This window comes from Bison bison, unplaced genomic scaffold (genome assembly GCF_000754665.1).
Source record: "Bison bison bison isolate TAMUID 2011002044 unplaced genomic scaffold, Bison_UMD1.0 scf7180017864270, whole genome shotgun sequence".
In the NCBI taxonomy this organism is placed as follows: Eukaryota; Metazoa; Chordata; class Mammalia; order Artiodactyla; family Bovidae; genus Bison; species Bison bison.
In genome coordinates this window covers 10099591-10118887 of record NW_011494842.1, presented here as the reverse complement: position 1 = coordinate 10118887, position 19297 = coordinate 10099591, and the positions used below count along the sequence as shown (strand labels likewise).

At 39.3% G+C, this 19297-nt stretch overlaps 1 protein-coding gene across 1 annotated transcript in view; it reads right to left on the bottom strand.

Moving 5' to 3' along the window:
- ZFAND3 (zinc finger, AN1-type domain 3) overlaps window positions 1-19297 on the bottom strand; it is a 178243-nt gene that overhangs the window by 44478 nt on the left and 114468 nt on the right. Inside the window, exon 4 of the mRNA XM_010848741.1 lies at window positions 8327-8392. Within this exon, the coding sequence (XP_010847043.1) occupies window positions 8327-8392 (66 nt within the window). The remainder of the gene's footprint in view (window positions 1-8326; window positions 8393-19297) is intronic.

Sequence of the window (19297 nt, the reverse complement as noted above, 5' to 3'; positions counted from 1 at the left end):
GAGGCAATGGTACTGCCTCTTCAGATAGATGAGCAAGCAGGAAAACGGATAACACAACTTGTCTGGGAAGCAAGCAGCACGATGAGGCAGTAAAAACCCATCAGCATACATCATCCTATCAGGGCCTGGTGTCATTCTCAGCCTCTATTAGCCCTCGCTGCATCAGCGCAAGTCCCAGACACTTTATCCTGTTTATAATTGCTGATGAGCAGTAATAAGGGCTCCATGCCCCAGCTCTGTCCGTTCCACTTCGGCACCCACCTATTAGGTAATAACTTTTATTTACAGCCTTGCTTGATGCGCTGTTCTATTAGCACAGGCAGGAACTGAGGAGGGCAAAAAAAAAAAAAAAAGTCTCCTTAATGGGCAGCATCAGTGCGAGGCTCAGATGATTTATAGTGCAGCTTTGCGGTGGTTCTTGCCCGCTCCTGGGAAGATGCTTCAGGAAAGCTGCGTTCCCAACACACTGTCCTCTAGCAGGCACACACGTGCTATGGAGCAGAATCTACTCGGCTGAAAGTCCAGTGTCAGAGGAAGAGAGGGGTGTTAAATTTAAATTCCCTTGGTATCCTTTATAAATAGTGTTGGCTCAGGCATTTTGCCCCAGTGGAGCAATAGAACAGCTAATTAATGGAAGTTTAGGGCTTTTCTCCTTGGTAAGAGTGCAAGCTGTGATAAAATAAATGACCATAATGGCAAAAAAAAAAAACAAAAACAAAAAACAGCTGTAACTGCATTCATGGATCCAAGCAACCTGAATTCACACAAAGCATGTGGACCACAAGCAGCTCACACCAAAGCCTAGGACAGACACACACACACACACACACACACACACAAAATAGCAATAAACCTCATCACATTTCCTTTTTCTCTTTATACTGGAATGCATTTTTATCCTTCAAGTGCAAAAATTCCTCTTGACAAGATTGGCACCCTGGCTTGATATTCACTTAAATCAGCCTTTTCTCAGAGGCGGAGCCAGTGCTTCTTGCAAGTAAAACCTAAACAAGGCCTCTGAAACAAGCCTCTGATTTCAAGTTCAGCAAACTTAAACACACTTGTCCAGCTGGTCTGTAACACAAACACAGCAACTGGCAGCAATGGAGCCTAACTCTCATTCAGGGTACAAGTGAAAACCAGTAAGCTTCCCTTAAACTTTTCTGAACTCTATACATTGTGTGAGGTGCTTTTAAACTCACCTGAGTTTATTTACATACTGAGTATCCAAACATCTCATTATAATGAGCCTTGCTACCTGAATTCTGTTCTTTAATATGTGCAACAAATCAAGCGAAATTTTACCCCCAACTCCCCCAAAAAATCCCCAGAAGAAAAAGCATTGAGCAGACATTTCCCTTTCCAGTTATCCACTCAATGGCCAAAACCACTGTCAGTAAACAGTCACGTGGATGCCATAATAACCTGTGGCTTTTTTCCTATGATAAAACATAGCAAGATGGTACCTTTCAGATTAGAGAAATTTTTGCAATCTTGCCAAATATTTGGTATTCGTTTTGTCCCCCACCCCAGGAGTCAAATGAATTCCTTCAGGACTCGAGATGATGCATGCACAAGGTAAAACATTTTTTTATACTTTTTCCCTTGCCATGACAGATTTACTGTTTTGATCTTTCTTCAATGGTTACATTAAATGCTAATAAAAAATGAAAGGTTTATATCTTCCCTAATATTCTCCTGATGGGAACTTGCATATTACATAAGTAGGTCAAATTTCTAATTTTCCATCTCAAATGCTGATACTGCAGACCGGAGGGGAAAAGCTATACCTGAAGGACCAAAAAAAGAAAGAAAGAATGCAAAAAGAACTGAACTACACAGTTGAACTCACACTCAAAAGCTACCTTCCCTCCTTTAAAGCTTCGAGAAGACCTTCCATGAAGAGTTACCTACAGTGTGTGACATTGACCAATACAGTTTGTAGTCACTGGCTCAGCTCTCTGGGATTAAATGCGCAGGCTGAACTGTTCCCATGAATACTGACTCTACTAGGAGATAAAGTGCACAACCATAGGTATTTCTAAGATTTATAGGGCTGCCTCTGATTTAACACTACGACCCTTTAGCTTCTGGACCAATCTGAAAGATCTCACATAAACCTCTTGGTAATGTAAGGACAATCAAACATTTCCCTTTAACTGGCATCTGAACACTGAAGTGGAAAGTGCTGAGCACATCAATCTTAACACCCAGGTGAAAAGGAGTTTCTACTCTTGTCTTTGTAAGAACAAAAAATAATATCACGAGCAGCATGCCTGAGAGAAGTGAGTCAGAAAAGGTTTTTGTGGAAAAAAGGAAACAATGAACAATACTATGCTATCTAGTTCACATCACTGTTCATCACACCGAAGGAGATGACCCAAAAGCATAAACATGCTTGAAAAGAAAGGAGAAGAAGACAGAAGAGAAGAGATGAGATCAGGCGAGGGACAGACCATTAAGATGAATTAGCATGCCTCTTACAGAGTGGAAAGATGAGACTTTCTGGAAACACTTCCCTTGATGTTTAACAGGACAGTTTCTAGTTCCATCTGCTTTCATCTCAGGCAATAATACAGCTCCCTTATGGTCCCACAAATGGTTATTTTACTTGCTATTCTACTAATTATAATCACATTTTTAATATACACACAGCATTTTAAAATTAAACCATCATTTTTTAAGTCTATCAGAAAGAATATTATTTACTCAGCATACTTGCTGGAAGAAGAGAAAAATGAATATAGATATAGTGGAGCAAAAGTCTGTTAACAGTACCACCCAGTCTGTAAACTTGTCTTTTAACTTTTTTCTAATTTTAACCTCAGACATAAAAAGAAATGAAATGAAAATGAAAAAAGTCACATAAGAGTGGTAAACTAGGGAAGGAGCCATTTCCCCTTTCTTATGTGCTACAAAGTCAACCTTGACAAACTCAATCGAGAGCCTAGAGGTAGAGCTGGTTAATGCCACACCTGGAAGGAGCAGAAGTTCTTGGGTGGGTCACAGGTATGGATCCTGCTGAGGAGAGACAAAATTCTCTCAGGTAATTTAAGACAAGGCATGGTTCCAGCTGCCTATTACAGCTTACACTTTAAGGTTAATCAACAGTGAGCACCGACAAATAAAATATAAAATAACATTTCTTTTGCTATAACTCTGCAAATTAAGTCTTAGTTAAAAAAAAAAAAAAGTTACACGTCTTTAAACAAGAGATCATAAGAAAAGGCAACAAACCTCCCTCCTTCCCCACATGTATGCATGCTCAGTGGCTCAGCTGTGTCTGACTCTCTGTGACTGCATGGACTGTAGCCTGCCAGGCTCCTCTGTCCATGGAATTTTCCCAGCAAGAATACTGGAGTGGGTCGCCATTTCCTCTTCCAGAGGATCTTCCCAACCCAGGGATAAAACCCATGTCTCCTGCGCTGGCAGTTGGATTCTTTACTACTGAGCCACCTGGGAAGCCCTCCTTCCGCACAAGACACTTTAAACATAAAAATATGACCTCATGAAGATACTCACCTAAATATCCAAATACAGTCCCCAAAAAGTTGACTCAAGGAGATGACTATAGCTCAGATCACAAGTTTTGGTTTAAGGTATAACTTGAGAGAAAAGATGAGGATAAAGGGACTCTTCAGGTTGTGTGTAGCTAAGAAAAGCACACTCTCCTTCACAATATACTTGTTCTTGGCAGGAATGGTGTGAGAATTAACAAGGGAACATGTGCAAAACATTCTGAGCTCTTAAAAGAAATGTTAGCTCTCTCTAGGAATCTGAAGGTGTGATCTACTTTAACTCTCACATTCTAACCAAAAGCAACCTGGGACTTGGCAGCACTTTTCAGCTTTGCTGACTGCAGACATCCCAGAGTGCTTACAAAGTCGCACACACCTTCATTAATTTTTCTCTCTTAAATACCAAAACCATCGTAGTGCCACTATTCTTTTCCACTTAAAGATTACTGAGTTGAACTGTCACTTGCGGTATGTGACTAAAAGCCAACATCTAAAGAAAACCCCTTCCCATCAAGTTCACAAACACGAACTGAACTTTCACTTGCTACAACTGCTGCCTTTTGCAATCTGCTTCTCAGGCTCACAGTTACCAGAGAACAATTTCTTCAAGGGTCCCCTAACCTCTCTCACTTGATGGCTATAAACCCACCACTCTGCATTGCCATCCACCCCTCTAAGTTGCAACACCCTCTGATCAAACAGTAGTCACCTGAGATACACTTATCAACCACTCACACTACATTCGGGCCTTGACTTATTAATGAGTGTAATGCTAATCTTTAGACTTAATTTTTGAAGTACGAAAAAGAAAATGATCTGTGTACTGAAGAAGTCACAAACCTTTTTAAAGTGCACATTACCATCTAAGATAGGGGTTTCCCCAGTGACTCAGTGGTAAAGAATCCTCCTGCAATGCAGGAGACACAAGACATGCGGGTTTGATCCCTGGGTTGGGAAGATCCCCTGGAGAAGGCAATGGCAACCCACTCCAGTGGGTTCTTGCCTGGAGAATCCCATGTTCAGAGGAGCCTGGTGGGCTGGTGGGCTACAGTCCATAAGGTTGCAAAGAGTCAGACACGACTGAAGTGACTGAGCATGCATGCACACCATCTAAGATACTTGGCCATGTATCTCTAATATATTTGTATGTGGGCTTCACAGGTGGGACTAGTGGTAAAGAACCCCTCTGCCAACACAGGAGACATAAGAAACGTGGGTTCGATCCCTGTGTCGGGAAGATCCCCTGGAGGAGGGCATGGCAACCCACTCCAGCATTCAGAGCCTGGAGCATCCCATGGACAGAGGAGCCTGATGGGCTACAGTCCATGGGGTCACCAAGAGTCAGACACGACTGAAGCAACTTAGCACACACACTTGTATGCATATCTGTTGGTTTTAAACTGTATATATGGGCTAACATATAATTATGAAACTAATCTGCAAAACAGAAATTTTAAAAGGCTGAGATAAAGAGATTTTATGATTTTCTACCCACACCCCACATACTGTACCTTATTTGCACTTCTTCAGAGACCACTGACTTAAAGAGCTTTATTCTAGGGGACTTCTCCAGTAATCCAGTAGTTAAGAATCCATGAATCCACCATGCAATGCAGGAGATGCAGGTTCCATCCCTGGTTGGGGAACTAAAATCCCAAATGCCACAGGGCAACTGAGCCTGCACACCTCAAAGAACTTACATATATAAGTTTTGTGTGTGTGTATATATATATATATATATATACATACACACACATATATACACATATATATTCAATATATATTCTACATATATATATTCTATATATTCAATATATACATATATTTAATATATATATATATATATTCAAAAAGAACTTCATAGCCAAGGATCCTTTTTCTAGCATACATCATTATTAAGGAGGCTGCTTTAGGGCAAACTTATATGGATAGCCTGGCTAGGAGGGGATCAGTAACATCTAATTCAGAGGGTTTACTCTATGGCTCCTAAGAAATGACACCACAATAATTATTTACTATCATCTGTGCCTGAAGCCCTGTGCTCTGGGAGCTGCAGTCACTTGTGCTGGAAGCACCAGAGCAAGTGTTAGAGGCATGGGTCCTATTCTTGAAGAATCCAGCCATTAAGAATACAAGAACATTCCAGCAATGTAACAGTAACAAGTATTGTATTTATAAGAAAATGCTCAGAATCCCCACTATGGTCAACCCGCTGATTCCAGGATAGACAAAAAGATGGAAACAAAGACAATTGGCCTGTGGTTCTCAAAGCAAATCATTTAATTTACTTCTGAAAATCAGAAAGCCCTGTCCTCTAGAGTCAGAGCCATTATTTCAGGCTGAGACAGCAGGCCAGCTTGAGGAGCCTGAGGGGGCACAGACCAGCTACTTGAGAAGAACTACAGCAAGATGAACTTGATGACCGTTAATGTCTTCAGTCAGAAATCTCAACTTTCCTTCCGGCTCTTTAGGAGATGACCTGCACATTGCATTAATTTTCTTCCAAGCCAGAAATTCTCCATCTTTTTCTAGTTAACAGGGATGTGTTTACCTAAAGGAAGACTTTGGAAATGTGCGATTGAGGGCTCAGTGTCTCACTCTCCATTTCATGTAAGGAGATCTAAAAACATTACCTTCAGTTCCTACTGCAATACTGACAGGCAATAAGGAATTGATCAGTGTAAAATCAATTAATGATACTAGGTATGGCAATGCATTCTGGTATTGATACTTCTAACTCCTTTCTGCCTAAAACACCTATTGATTGCTATCAACACTATACACATAATCTTTAATGGTTAAGACTAAAATACAAGAGCAGCCACCATTACTGAAGATCTACTATGCGAGCTTTATGTGCATCATTTCTTTTCTTTCTTCAACTTACGAGACTTATCACCTCATTTTACAAATGATAAACAAATTTTGAGAGGTTACTGAAAATCGCATTTTGAGAGAGCCAGGCCAGGATTTGCAACAAGATCTGCTCTAGAATTCTGTTTTAAAAACTATGTCACTACATGTTATAAGTTCCAAATCTATGTTTCTCTTTCTCCACATTTCATTCAATGATATGTTCTATACTGTCTAGTTAAGAGCATAATTACAATAAAATATGATAAGCAATAATATTTTTGTATTGAAAAGCAGGCTTCAGGATCTAAAGGATGTAGTCAAGTCCTAACTCTATTACTTACCAGCAATATTACCCCAGGAAATATATTTAAATTTCTGAGTGCCTGTCTTTGTTAACTGTAAAAGAGGAATAACTATCATGTAGAATTGTTATGAAGATTAAATATGCATGCATGTAAAGAATATTGAATGGTGCCTGGTAATGCATGCACTTAATGGTATTATTTTTAGATACACAAAATAGTACGACAACAGAAAGGATGAAACACATCTGCCAAGAAGATGAAGGACACGAGTCCATGACCTTCAGGAAGGGCTCCTAGTAGTTTCAGTTTCTACGCTGAGCGTGCAGTCCCTTTCCTAAACCCTCAGGAAGACCCAACAGGCTCGAGACTCATTCCTGGATGTGACCTGAACACCTTGGTAGTGTGAACAGTAAGCCCTGGCCTGAGGACAAGACTGGAAGGAAAAAACAAGACCAGAGTAACTGTGTGAAACACTGGATCTAAAATCAAAGGGCTCTGTGTGTTTTTCAGGTTTCTGGCTGGGGTCAAGATGGTGCTCAACTGCCCACTGGCCAAAGCAGGACAGTTGCTCTCACCCCAGGGCAGTTCTATTCTGTCTCAATCAGGAACTACCCAGCGGAGCTTGGGGACTGGACACAGGAGGGATGGAGCAGGTCAGGACTATCTCACACAGCCCCGCTGCAAACTGGTCATTGGGAACAACAGAATAAAATTAAGTTCTTCAGCATGCAATGCCTAGGCTGAACGCCTCTGAAACCAAGCACAGACAGGCCTGCCTGAGGTTTTAACATCAAAACCATGAGCATTTAAAGGGGCTGGGGTTTCAGGGTAAGTCTGTACACAGAGATGGTTTGTGCTATTTCCACCAGGGAGTTAAAAGGATTTTTAAAGTTATGAAAAATACTCTGACTTCGACCTTTAGAAAAACATGATTATTTTGACTCTTTCAAATATAATCCTTAAGATACTTTAAATAGCAAGCAGCATTACTTAAAAAGGCAAATACTGTTGAAAATAAATTAAGCTACAGGGTAAGGGAGCAACAGGCCTTTTGAGCCCTCTTTAGAGAGCTACAAGATTCATGACTTCATGCTTAATAAAAATGTCACAGATGCACAAAGATCTCTGGGATATTCCATGTATCTGAAAAGAATGATTTCAGTACACACCGTGGCTTTAACATGAATGAAAGGAAATAATTTTCTAAAACTAGTAGGATATTATACTAGTCAGTTAAGCTGATTACCTGTACTTCATTTACCCTTCAGTCACATTATTTAAGTAGTGTTTTTTTTAGTGGGCCCACGACTTACACGAATTAGCCACAAGCTATATTAGGCATTGATTTGCATTTTCTGCATGCTTTAGACCTTAATAACATCCTTCAGACGTTAGGAAGTAGGTACATTTTGATGTCCACCTTCTTGGTTCTAGCTGCCAGCATTAACTCAGCCAATTTGACCTCCAAGAGCACTACTCTGACCTCGGCTCACACTCCACTCCCAAATCTAAGCACATAATACATCACTTCACAAATGATGGAAGAAATCAGACATCACCCTGGCAAGGACACCACATTAAAACCAGCAGCTAATGCCTGTGAATAATTCCAGTAAGAATGAATCCAGGTAAGAATGATGTACGTACCTGTACCACAGGATCTTTTGGTTGGTGTGATTAACGAGACATGAGCTGTATCTGTGCATGGCCCACCTAGAAACAGAAAGGCAGGCACAAGAGTCAGTTCATATCCTCTGCATACCCAGAGGGGCTGTCCTGGATAAAGAGAAACCTAAAATGGAAGGGATCAGCCTGTAAGCATGCATAAAGAGGAGCAGTAGGAAAAGATGAAGATGGTGATGGTGGTGGTGGGTTAATTTTTAGTTCAGCAATTCAGTCTAACGGCCCATATTCTTTCTATATTGTAACATCATTTTCATTAAAAAAAAAAAAACAACAACTGAATCTCACATAACATTAAGATATTAAAGAACAAAATTTTAACTAGAATTTTCATCTGGGTAAGAGTAAATTACCCGTAAGTTTGGGGAGATGAATTTTCCACACAGCAATAAGCAGGAATCTCCTTCTTAGGTTTGTCTCAGTGGTCACCCCACCTTTGAATTTACTGCAAAACTGGCCTTATTTAAAGTAGGCGGGGAACCTCCCTAAAGAACAAACTACTTATCAGAAAAAATAAGGATCATTTTAATATTTAAAGACAGCACTGCTAACCAAGAAAGAATATCTAGTTTAATTATAAAAATATGACACAAAGAGGGCCTTCATGGAATTTTCGTGGCCCAGGGAGCTGATGGATAGGTATAATTCAAGAGTATGAGAGACACAGTCAGTCAGTGGGTGAAGACTTGAAACGCAATCATTTCATTCTACAGAATCAGGACCACAAACAAATTCTTAAGCTGATATTGATATATACTCCAACATCCTACCTTCTGAAACAGGAAGTTACCTTATAAACTTGAAGACCAGAAGTTTTTGACATGCACTGGGTGGGCCAATAGTGATGATCATTAAAGAATGGGAAACACAAGCAAATGTTACAAAGATATTTTGAAAAGTCTCTCCAGGTGACTAGAATGAAGAAAACATGATTATTTAGCGTAACTGTTTATCACTACGGGGCTTCCCTGCTGGCACAGTGGTAACGAATCCAACTGCCAATGCAGGAGATGTGGGTTCAATCCCTGGGTCAGGAAGATCTCCTGGAGAAGGAAATGGCAACCCATTGCAGTATTCTTGCCTGGAAAATTCCATGGACAGAGGAGCCTGGCAGGCTACAGTTCTTGGGGTTCCAAAGAATCGGACATGACTTAGCGACTAAACAACAACAATATGTCATCTATGACCAGACTTCCTATCACTGAAGTTACTCATCAAAATAGGAGGAAATGAAAGAGCTCAGAGTTTGTGCCACCAAGATCCATGGATTTAGGACCCTAGATATCCCACCAAAGAAGTTCATCATTGCTCTACTCTTTCCTATACCAAGGCCCAAAACAGCAGCAAACTGTAGTGGGTGTAAGGAGACACAGAGAGAAAACAGTAATATGTGGGGAAATCAAGTAAGCATGTTGTTAAGGTCAAAGAGCACCTAGCGAGTATCTTGATGTGTCACCACAGGTTAGTCTCACGCTCGAGGGCTTATAATCTTATTAGAAAGACAAAATTTGTGCACTTATACAAAGAATAATACATGACAGCAATAAAGAGCTAGATGCAAAATGATCAAGTGCCAAAGAATATGGAACAAGTAATAAATGCTAAATGTAATCAGGAAGAAGGATTATTCATCATTGGCCAGCATTACCTGGAAATACTTCTCAAGGATTTGAAAATGAGGCAAGAATAAATTAAAAGTTACAAAGACCAAAAGAAGAGGGCAAGAAAAACTTAAACAAGTTTTCTACAAATGTCACATTCAGCAGAGAAAGCTTAACATACTAAAATCCCAGAGGTCCAAATGAGCACTGCTGCTGCTAAGTCACTTCAGTCGTGTCCAACTCTGTGCGACCCCATAGACGGCAGCCCACTAGGCTCCACCATCCCTGGGATTCTCCAGGCAAGAACACTGGAGTGGGTTGCCATTTCCTTCTCCAATGTATGAAAGTGAAAAGTGAAAGTGAAGTTGCTCAGTTGTCTCAGACTCTTGGCGACCGACCCCATGGACTACAGCCTACCAGGCTCCTCCATCCATCGGATTTTCCAGGCAAGAGTACTGGAGTGGGGTGCCACCAGTGATACGAAAATAAGCAACGTGGAGAGACACTGACTGCAAGGAAAACTAACACAGACCCCATATCCTCAAAACCCATCGGGCACTAGCTCTGTAGCTCCATAAAATGTTATAGCTTCTGTTCCCATGTGTGATTTTTTCCGCTTTTGCTTTTGTTCTTTTGTTAAATGAATAATTCTTATTTCAGGGAAAAAAAGCAGTTAAGTCCTACAACTACTCTTTTTTTTTTGGTCAGCTGTTTATTTTTTAAAATAAATTTAATTGGAGGCTAATTACTTTACAATATTGTAGTGGTTTTGTCATACACTGACATGAATCCGCCATGGGTGTACACATGTTCCCCATCCTGAAGCTCCCCCCCCCACCTCCCTCCCCATCCCAACCTCTGGGTCATCCCAGTGCACCAGCCCCGAGCACCCTGTCTCATGCATCGAACCTGGACTGGCAGTCCGTTTCACATATGATATTATATATGTTTCAACGCCATTCTCCCAAATCATCCCACCCTCGCCCTCTCCCACAGAGTCCAAAAAACTGTTCTATACATCTGTGTCTCTTTTGCTATCTCGCATATAGGATTATCATTACCATCTTTCTAAATTCCATATATATGTGTTAGTATACTGCATTGGTATTTTCCTTTCTGGCTTCCTTCACTCTGTATAATAGGCTCCAGTTTCACCCACCTCATTAGAACTGATTCAAATGTATTCTTTTTAATGGCTGAGTAATATTCCACTGTGTATGTGTACCACAGCTTTCTTATCCACTCGTCTGCTGATGGACACCTAGGTTGCTTCCACGTCCTGGCTATTATAAACAGTGCTGTGATGAACATTGGGGTACACGTGTATCTTTCAATTCTGGTTTCCTCAGTGTGTATTCCTAGCAATGGCAGTTCTATTTCCAGTTTTTCAAGGAATCTCCACACTGTTCTCCACAGTGGCTGTACTAGTTTGCATTCGCACCAAGAGTATAAGAGGGTTAGATTTTCTCCACACCCTCTTAAGCATTTATTGTTTGTGGACTTTTGGATAGCAGCCATTCTGACCAGCATGAAGTGGTACCTCATTGTGGTTTTGATGTGCATTTCTCTGATAATGAGTGATGTTGAGCATCTTTTCATGTGTTTGTTAGCTATCTTTGTCTTCTTTGGAGAAATGTCTGTTTAGCTCTTTAGCCCATTTTTTGATTGGGTCATTTATTTTTCTGGAATTGAATAGATTAAATGTCAGTTGCTTCGTTTGCCGTTATTTTCTCCCATTCTGAAGGCTGTCTTTTCACCTTGCTTATAGTTTCCTTCATTGTGCAAAAGCTTTAAAGTTTAATTAGGTCCTATTTATTTTTGCTTTTATTTCCATTACTTTGGGAGGTGGGTCATAGAGGATCCTGCTGTGATTTATGTCAGATTTATTTATGTTTAGCCTATGTTTTCCTCTAGGAGTTTTATAGTTTCTGGTCTTACATTTAGATCTTTAATCCATTTTGAGCTTATTTTTGTGTATGATGTTAGAAAGTGTTCTAGTTTCATTCTTTTACAAGTGGTTGACCAGTTTTTCCAGCACCACTTGTTAATGAGATTGTCTTTTCTCCATTGTATACTCTTGCCTCCTTTGTCAAAGATAAGGTGTCCATAGGTGCGTGGATTTATCTCTGGGCTTTCTATTTTGTTCCATTGATCTATATTTCTGTCTTTGTGCCAGTACCATACTGTCTTGATGACTGTAGCTTTGTAGTGTAGCCTGAAGTCAGACAGGTTGATTCCTCCAGTTCCATTCTTCTTTCTCAAGATTGCTTTGGCTATTTGAGGGTTTTTGTATTTCCATACAAATTGTGTAATTACTTGTTCTAGTTCTGTGAAAAATACCATTGGTAGCTTGATAGGGATTGCACTGAATCTATAGACTGCTTTGGGTAGTATACTCATTTTCACTATATTGATTCTTCCAGTCCATGAACATAGTATATTTCTCCATCTATTTGTGTCCTCTTTGATTTCTTTTATCAGTGTTTTATAGTTTTCTATATATAGGTCTTTTGTTTCTTTAGGTAGATATATTCCTAAGTATTTTATTCTTTTTGTTGCAATGGTGAATGGCATTGTTTCCTTAATTTCTCTTTCTGTTTTCTCATTGTTAGTGTATAGGAATGAAAGGGATTTCTGTGTGTTGATTTTATATCCTGCAACTTTACTGTATTCATTGATTAGCTCTAGTAATTTTCTGGTGCAGTCTTTAGGGTTTTCTATGTAGAGGATAATGTCATCTGCAAACAGTGAGTGTTTTACTTCTTCTTTTCCAATCTGGATTCCTTTTATTTCTTTTTCTGCTCTGATTGCTGTGGCCAAAACTCTCAAAACTATGTTGAATAACAGTGGTGAGAGTGGGCACTCTTGTCTTCTTCCTGACTTTAGGGGAAATGCTTTCAATTTTTCACCATTGAGGATAATGTTTACTGTGGGTTTGTCATATATAGCTTTTATTATGTTGAGGTATGTTCCTTCTATTCCTGCTTTCTGGAGGGTTTTTATCATAAATGGATTTTGAATTCTGTCAAAGGCTTTCTCTGTATCTACTGAGATAATCATATGGTTTTATCTTTCAGTCTGTTAATGTGGTGTATTACATTGATTGATTTGCAGGTACTGAAGAATCCTTGCATCCCTGGGATAAAGCCTACTTGGTCATGATGTATGATCTTTTTAATATGTTGTTGGATTCTGTTTGCTAGAAGTTTGTTAAGGATTTTTGCATCTATGTTCATCAGTGATGCTGGCCTGTAGTTTTCTTTTTTTGTGGCATCTTTGTCTGGTTTTGGTATTAGGGTGATGGTGGCCTCACAGAATGAATTTGGAAGTTTACCTTCCTCTGTAGTTTTCTGGAAGAGTTTGAGTAGGATATGTGTTAACTCTTCTCTAAATTTTTGGTAGAATTCAGCTGTGAAGCCGTCTGGTCCTGGGCTTTTGTTTGCTGGAAGATTTCTGATTACAGTTTCAATTTCCGTGCTTGTGATGAGTCTGTTAAGATTTTCTATTTCTTCCTGGTTCAGTTTTGGAAAGTTGTACTTTTCTAAGAATTTGTCCATTTTGTCCAAGTTGTCCATTTTATTGGCATATAGTTGCTGATAGTAGTCTCTTATGATCCTTTGTATTTCTGTGTTGTCTGTTGTGATTTCTCCATTTTCATTTCTAATTTTGTTGATTTGATTCTTCTCCCTTTGTGTCTTGATGAGTCTGGCTAATGGTTTGTCAATTTTATTTATCTTCTCAAAGAACTAGCTTTTAGTTTTGTTGATTTTTGCTATGGTCTCTTTTGTTTCTTTTGCACTTATTTCTGCCCTAATTTTTAAGATTCCTTTCCTTCTACTAACCCTGGGGTTCTTCATTTCCTCCTTTTCTAGTTGCTTTAGGTGTAGAGTTAGGTTATTTATTTGACTTTTTTCTTGTTTCTTGAGCAAAGCCTATATTGCTATGAACCGTCCCCTTAGCACTGCTTTTATAGTGTCTCATAGGTTTTGGGCTGTCTACAACTAATCTTTACTTAGTAACCCCACATAAGTGATCCTTAGGGGTTTTTTTGACAAAAACATGGGGATAATAAAATTGCCTATAAACCACAAAGTCAATGAGATCATCTATATAAAAAAAGACTTCACAAACTATAAAGCTTTATGTTATATATCTTCACTGTCTCTGCCATGAGGTTTTATGAACCCAAGGGTCAAAACTCACTTTGTCATTTATTCTTGGGTCATGACTATATGGGAGAAGGCAATGGCACCCCACTCCAGTACTGTTGCCCGGAAAATCCCATGGATGGAGGAGGCTGGTAGGCTGCAGTCCATGGGGTCACTAAGAGTCAGACACGACTGAGCGACTTCACTTTCACTTTCCACTTACATGCATTGGAGAAGGAAATGGCAACCTGCTCCAGTGTTCTTGCCTGGAGATCCCATGGACAGAGAAGCCTGGTAGGCTGCAGTCCATGCGGTCGCACAGAGTCGGACATGACTGAAGCAACTTAGCAGCAGCAGCATGACTATATCAGAGAAGGAAATAGTAACCCACTCCAGTATTCTTGCCTGGAGAATCCCATGGACAAAGGAGCCTGGTGGGCTACCATCCATGGGGCCGCAAAGAGTCAGACACGACTGAAGTGACTTAGCAGCATGACTGTATGGACAAAGGGCACTTAATAGTGTTCAGTAAGTGACCACTGCAAGCGACTTGATCAAATCAGGAGAGAAATATACATTTTTTAAAAACTTTTTTTAATTGAGGTTTAACATAAAGAGAATGAAATACTAGAATGAAGTGTACAAATCTTAAGTATATACCTTAAAGGGTTTTAAACATATATACTTGTGTAACAACCACCAAATAAAAATACAGAAACATTTCTGGAATCCAGAAAGTTCAAGGGCAAATTTTAAAAATACAGATTCCCAGATCTTGATTCTGGAAATTTCGATGCTCGATGTATGGCCAAGATCATTGAGTTCATACAATACTGTGAGCCATACAAAACACAAGGGTCAATAACAGCTTAACTAGCAGAATATTTGTTTAAAAGGACATAAAATAATTCATTTACTAAAATTGTTAAGAACAGAGAGAAATTAGTTTAATCAAATCCCCTGAAGAAATTTGGCTGGGACTCATGAATTAACTCTCCCATGTTTACAAACGCAATCTTTACCTCATCTGAAGGTTGAAGGTTTATCCTTTTGAAAATTCCTAGTGAATGAATTTCTGTAGGTTTTGGCAAATCCGCAAATAACTTTAAGGCTACCTAGCATATCTCAACATGTATCATCATGAAAGTGTTCTCTAGAGAGCTTGTTAAACTAACAACCCAATCCAATGTATTCACTACATTACAGTAAAGCACAAACAGAACCATAGTCGAGTCAAAACAAATTGACAGCAAAAGTAACCGGCAGTGATAATATATCCCAGCTTTGATAATTGGACAATATTATAAACACAGAGCTTGGAATTAAGTTTGGTCTGGCAGACTATAACCTATGAAAGTCTTTAAAATCCAAAACAGATGCATATGAGCAATGCACATATATTCTACACTAATTGTGCTGTCATATAAAATTCCTATACTTTCAAATAAAAGGAGTAACCACAGGAGGTTACGATATCCACTCTTACACAATTAACTGCAAGTCAGTTGTGTTACACTGAATTCAGGAAATTAAGGGACACTCAAAGGGACCCTTTCCAGGTTTTGGTTCACAACAATAAAAATACAGCATTAGTCTCGTGTGGGTATGGCAAACCAAGTAATTTTGAGAGTTGATGGTAAGGGTCAAATTCAGGGCATCTGTTCCATAAGGGAGTGGAGCTGGCTAATATCTGTGAGGGGGGCTGGCATATGGTCTCATAAATCACTTATAAATTCTGCTCCTATTTTTGGCCTCTTCCTTCCAAGCAGCAGGATGGGCAGAGCTAATACTTGAAGAGCAAAATGAAGAAACCTTTTCAGGCCTGGGTTCTACAGGTAAATGTAGAGATGCTGTGTGTATTGGGATCAAGAGTGGAAAGTTGGGAAAATTAATGCATTTCTAAGCACAGGACAATTCACACCATTACCCTCTATCCTATATTAATAGCAAGTGAGTTTGGAACAATGAATTTGGGGTTGTTAAACATTAAAAATAAAATCACAGTTAAGGTTCCTTGCTTAATATGACACTCACTGGGAATTCTGAACCAGACAATATCAAGATTAACTCAGTTGAACTTTTTAGCCAATCACCATGAGTGTTTTCTGCTTTCTTTTGCTAAAGCAAAATTAAATATGTGAACTTTTTCAAGTTTCTTCATCATCTGAAGATACTTAATACTATCATTTTTCACTTGACATTATATTCAGAACTTTTTCCTAAGTTTCCACAATTCAGAGTCTGGAATTTGCATGTAAATAATGTCTGGTAGCTTGTGGCTTGTGACTTAAGTCTGAATACTCTATCTTGTCTTCTAGGGATGCTTCTATTCTTGTATCAAAGGTGTCATACATAATGCAGCACCATGGATCACATTTGCAATTCCACATGAGAGCTATGAAATGAAATTCTTCAACTGTATTCCCAACAAGCAGAAATCTTTATAGCCTATGCAATAGGGCAGTGGATTTTCTTCAGGAGACTGTACTGATTTCAACGGTGTAAAGTAAAAGATGGGTCAAATCTGCATATTAACTTCATTTGTAACCTGCAAAACCAGAAGGACTGCATAAAGGTATCCTGTCAACTATCAACTTTCACATTTCAAGTGGAAGTGGCAGGAATCTTAAATTTTCTTTTTCAGCCTCCTGTAAAGTTACTTAGCATGTCAAAATACACTGAGCTTCCGATGTAGCAGTCAATCCAACTGACTGAATGGAGACTATGACTCAGGAAAAAGCCCAGAACACAAGCTGCTTTTATGCTGGCCCATCATCTTAGGCACTCAAAAATCTAAGGCTGAGTAAATACAGAAAAACAGTACTCTCCTTAACCTTGAACAGAGATCAACAATTTTCAAGAAAGGTCTTATTAAAACAGCTGTGATGAGTGGTTATTTTTGGCTCCTGATTCCACTAGTCCTCACTGGCTGCAGTTATACCCCAGCTAAACCACATCAATTAGGAAAAATGGTCTGTCAAGGAGTCAGTCAGCTAAAAATTGTCAGAAGCTCGATAATCAAATATTCTACTATCAGCTCTTTCATGGTAACTGCAAAACATTAAAACACAAAAATAGCCATTCTTTTTGTAGATTTATAACACTTCAATATTCCTGCTTAATTAACATGACATTTACATAACAGTATCTAATTAATTTCTAACTAAAGGCACTGTGAGCTAATTAGAAATGCATCATCCTTTTTTAACCAGCTTGTCAATTCCACTCTGTCATAATCTGGACATTGTTTACCTTTGCAACATCTCACTTTCCCAGGCTTGCTATTCAAAAGGTGATTTCGGACAACAGATTTCAAGAGCTATAATTCTCTCCTCACTCTAGAGAGTCATATCTTATGGAGTGTTTTTTTGATGAGCCACTTAAAAAAAAAATCTATGCAATGGAGATAGTGAAATAAACTCAACACTGTCTTCTGATGTGGCCATATTAAGAATGCAGAACTCTTTTAAAAAATGTACAAAGAATGTATATTCCTTCAGCAATAAAACATTTCTTCTATAAAAGCCTTCAAAATACACTTAAAAGAGTAAATGGTAAAGCATGAATATTAGGGATAGATAAAGATGCACAAAAAAATAAACCATCTCTTCAGAAAAGAAGACCCTATCCCACTTTGGTCAACAAGAGAGTCCGAAATGCAGTACTTGGATGCAATCTCAAAAATGACAGAATGATCTCTGTTCGTTTCCAAGGTAAAGCATTCAACATCACACTAATCCAAGTCTATGCCCCAACCAGTACTGCTGAAGAAGCTGAAGTTGAACGGTTCTATGAAGACCTACAAGACCTTTTAGAACTAACATCCAAAAAAGATGTCCTTTTCATTATGGAGGACTGGAATGCAAAAGTAGGAAGTCAAGAAACACCTGGAGTAACAGGCAAATTTGGCCTTGGAATACGGAATGAAGCAGGGCAAAGACTAATAGAGTTTTGCCAAGAAAATGCACTGGTCATAGCCAACACCCTCTTCCAACAACACAAGAGAAGACTCTACACATGGACATCACCAGATGGTGAACACTGAAATCAGACTGATTATATTCTTTGCAGCCAAAGATGGAGAAGCTCTATACAGTCAGCAAAAACAAGACCAGGAGCTGACTGTGGCTCAGATCATGAACTCCTTATTGACAAATTCAGACTTAAATTGAAGAAAGTAGGGAAAACCACTAGACCATTCAGGTATGACCTAAATCAAATCCCTTATGATTATACAGTGGAAGTGAGAAATAGATTTAAGGGCCTAGATCTGATAGACAGAGTGCCTGATGAACTATGGACTGAGGTTCGTGACATTGTACAGGAGACAGGGATCGAGACCATTCCCATAGAAAAGAAATGCAAAAAAGCAAAATGGCTGTCTGGGGAGGCCTTACAAATAGCTGTGAAAAGAAGAGAAACGAAAAGCAAAGGAGAAAAGGAAAGATATAAACATCTGAATGCAGAGTTCCAAAGAATAGCATGAAGAGATAAGAAAGCCTTCTTCAGCGATCAATGCAAAGAAATAGAGGAAAACAACAGAATGGGAAAGACTAGGTCTCTCGTCAAGAAAATCAGAGATACCAAAGGAACATTTCATGCAAAGATGAGCTCAATAAAGGACAGAAATGGTATGGACCTAACAGAAGCAGAAGATATTAGGAAGAGATGGCAAGAATACACAAAACTGTACAAAAAAGATCTTCACGACCCAGATAATCACGATGGTGTGATCACTGACCTAGAGCCAGACATCCTGGAATGTGAAGTCAAGTGGGCCTTAGAAAGCATCACTATGAGCAAATCTAGTGGAGGTGATAGAATTCCAGCTGAGCTATTCCAAATCCTGAAAGATGATGCTGTGAAAGTGCTGCACTCAATATGCCAGCAAATTTGGAAAACTCAGCAGTGGCCACAGGACTGGAAAAGGTCTGTTTTCATTCCAATCCCAAAGAAAGGGAATGCTCAAACTACCGCACAATTGCACTCATCTCACACGCTAGTAAAGTAATGCTCAAAATTCTCCAAGCCAGGCTTCAGCAATATGTGAACCGTGAACTTCCAGATGTTCAAGCTGGTTTTAGAAAAGGCAGAGGAACCAGAGATCAAATTGCCAACATCCGCTGGATCATGGAAAAAGCAAGAGAGTTCCAGAAAAACATCTATTTCTGCTTTATTGACTATGC